The sequence below is a fragment of the Marmota flaviventris genome, chromosome 12, assembly GCF_047511675.1.
Source record: "Marmota flaviventris isolate mMarFla1 chromosome 12, mMarFla1.hap1, whole genome shotgun sequence".
NCBI classification, from domain to species: Eukaryota; Metazoa; Chordata; class Mammalia; order Rodentia; family Sciuridae; genus Marmota; species Marmota flaviventris.
Window position 1 is genome coordinate 40658337 of NC_092509.1, and position 2581 is coordinate 40660917.

At 40.4% G+C, this 2581-nt stretch overlaps 1 protein-coding gene across 2 annotated transcripts; it reads left to right on the forward strand.

Annotated features, from left to right (window-relative positions):
- The first annotated feature begins 308 nt into the window (after positions 1–308).
- LOC139701392 (heterogeneous nuclear ribonucleoprotein C-like) lies at positions 309–1737 on the forward strand. 2 transcript variants are annotated; one of them, XM_071599879.1, is made up of 2 exons: positions 309–845; positions 885–1737. In XM_071599879.1, the coding sequence occupies exons 1-2, from the start codon at positions 529–531 to the stop codon at positions 1450–1452; spliced, it is 885 nt and encodes a 294-aa protein (XP_071455980.1). In that variant the 5' UTR covers positions 309–528; the 3' UTR covers positions 1453–1737. The 2 variants fall into 2 exon arrangements, with proteins under 2 accessions (XP_071455980.1, XP_071455979.1); XM_071599878.1 differs by having other exon boundaries at positions 309–422; positions 468–1737.
- Positions 1738–2581: the final 844 nt, after the last annotated feature.

Here is a 2581-nt window from a genome sequence, read left to right on the forward strand (position 1 = left end):
CCAATCATGCATTTTCCTCAAGCACGGAACATGATGCATGTCAGTGGCCATTTAGTTTGTTCCTGGCAGGGAGGGAAGCTGAAAGAAGCAGAGCAATCAAAACCAACCAGAGTTCATTATAGCAAAAATCAGGGGCTTTGGAAATTAGCAAACTAAAGTGGAAGGAGGGGATAAAAAAAGAGTCAAAGTACAAGTCTAGTCATTTTCATCTGCTGGTTTGTCTTCCTTCACGACCTTTAGTTTTGGCGTCAAACATGATGTTAAGTGTTGCCTTGGGATACACATTTAAAAGTGTACTTTAGGAAGAGACGAAGGCTGAGCGGTTGCGGCTGCCTTGCTGACCTCGAGCAGCGGTCGACTTCTTCATATAGAATCTGGGAGTAGGAGATTCAGAATCGAATCTCTTCTTCCTCCCCCTCCTGGTTACAAATCACTTGAAATATATAAGTTAGTGGATCTTTGCTGAGTGAGATTTTTTTGATCTTCAGCTACATTCTTCCGCCTTTGTGAGGAACCTCATCAAACACGATGGCTAGCAACGTTACCAACAAGACAGATCCACGCTCCATGAACTCCCGTGTATTCATTGGGAATCTCAACACTCTGGTGGTCAAGAAGTCTGATGTGGAAGCAATCTTCTCTAAGTATGGAAAAATTGTGGGCTGCTCTGTCCATAAGGGCTTTGCCTTCGTCCAGTATGTTAATGAGAGAAATGCTCGGGCTGCTGTAGCAGGAGAGGATGGCAGAATGATTGCTGGCCAGGTTTTAGATATTAATCTGGCTGCAGAGCCAAAAGTGAACAGAGGAAAGGCAGGTGTGAAACAATCTGCAGCGGAGATGTACGGGTCAGTACCAGAACACCCTTCTCCGTCCCCTCTACTCAGCTCCTCTTTTGACTTGGACTATGACTTTCAACGCGATTATTATGACAGGATGTATAGTTACCCAGCACGAGTTCCTCCTCCTCCTCCTATTGCTAGGGCTGTAGTGCCCTCTAAACGCCAGCGTGTTTCAGGAAACACCTCCCGAAGGGGCAAAAGTGGCTTCAATTCTAAGAGTGGACAGCGGGGATCTTCTTCCAAGTCTGGAAAGTTGAAAGGAGATGACCTTCAGGCCATTAAGAAGGAGCTGACCCAAATAAAACAAAAAGTGGATTCTCTTCTGGAAAGCCTGGAAAAAATTGAAAAGGAGCAGAGCAAACAAGCAGTAGAGACGAAGAATGATAAGTCGGAAGAGGAGCAGAGCAGCAGCTCCCTGAAGAAAGATGAAACTAATGTGAAGATGGAGTCTGAGGGGGGTGCAGATGACTCTGCTGAGGAGGGGGATCTACTGGATGATGATGATAATGAAGATCGGGGGGATGACCAGCTGGAGTTGATCAAGGATGATGAAAAAGAGGCAGAGGAAGGAGAGGATGACAGAGACAGCGCCAATGGCGAGGATGACTCTTAAGCACATAGTGGGGTTTAGAAATCTTACCCATTATTTCTTTACCTAGGCGCTTGTCTTAAGATCAAAATTTCACCAGATCCTCTCCCCTAGTATCTTCAGCACATGCTCACTGTTCTCCCTATCTTTGTCCTTCCCGTGTTCATTAATTCATATTGCCCTGCGCCTAGTCCCATTTTCACTTCCTTTGACGCTCCTAGTAGTTTTGTTAAGTCTTACCCTGTAATTTTTGCTTTTAATTTTGATACCTCTTTATGACTTAACAATAAAAAGGATGTATGGTTTTTATCAACTGTCTCCAAAATAATCTCTTGTTATGCAGGGAGTACAGTTCTTTCCATTTATACATGATTTCAGTAGTTGCTTCCCTAACTGCAAAGGCAATCTCATTTAGTTGTAGCACCTGAGAGCAGCATTGAGTTTTAGAGGTATGTGTGTTATCCCCCACATAATAGTCCTGTTTGGGGCTGTTCAACACAAATGTAACAATGTATTTTTGTGAATGAGAGTTGGCATGTTAAATGCATCCTCTAGAAGAATAATTAGTGTAATAGTCTTTATTTGTTTTCTAAAGTTGATACTGTGGGTTATTTTTGTGAACAGCCTGATGTTTGGGACCTTTTTTCTCAAAATAAACAAGTCCTTATTAAACCAGGAATTTGGAGAAAAAAAAACCTGGTTTTTTATTTTTGTATTTTATAATTATTTACTTCAAATTCTTTGTTTTGCAGCAACTTCCACAAAACCCTTAGAATATATTAAATATATTTTTCTTGGAGTATGATCATTATGCATATCAGCATACACTACTCAAATTATATTTCATCAAGATGGATGTTGCATTAAGGAGTTAATTATCTGTGACATGGAATGGAGAGTCTTTTAATAACTGTTTATAGCCCCAGCTACCTTACCTGGATTCTGAGTCTGTGCCTCAGTGTTATTAAAAATAGGAAAGCTTTCTTTCCTTGTCTTCTGTAGTTTGTGCCTTCCCATATAACTTAGAACATAGTAAAGGTTGTACATTTATTTTACTGTAAAAAAATAAAAATAAAAAAATAAAAGTGTACTTTAAAAAAAAATCAAATTAACTCTTCTACTACAGTTTTTTAAAAAGCAGAAATGGATGTTG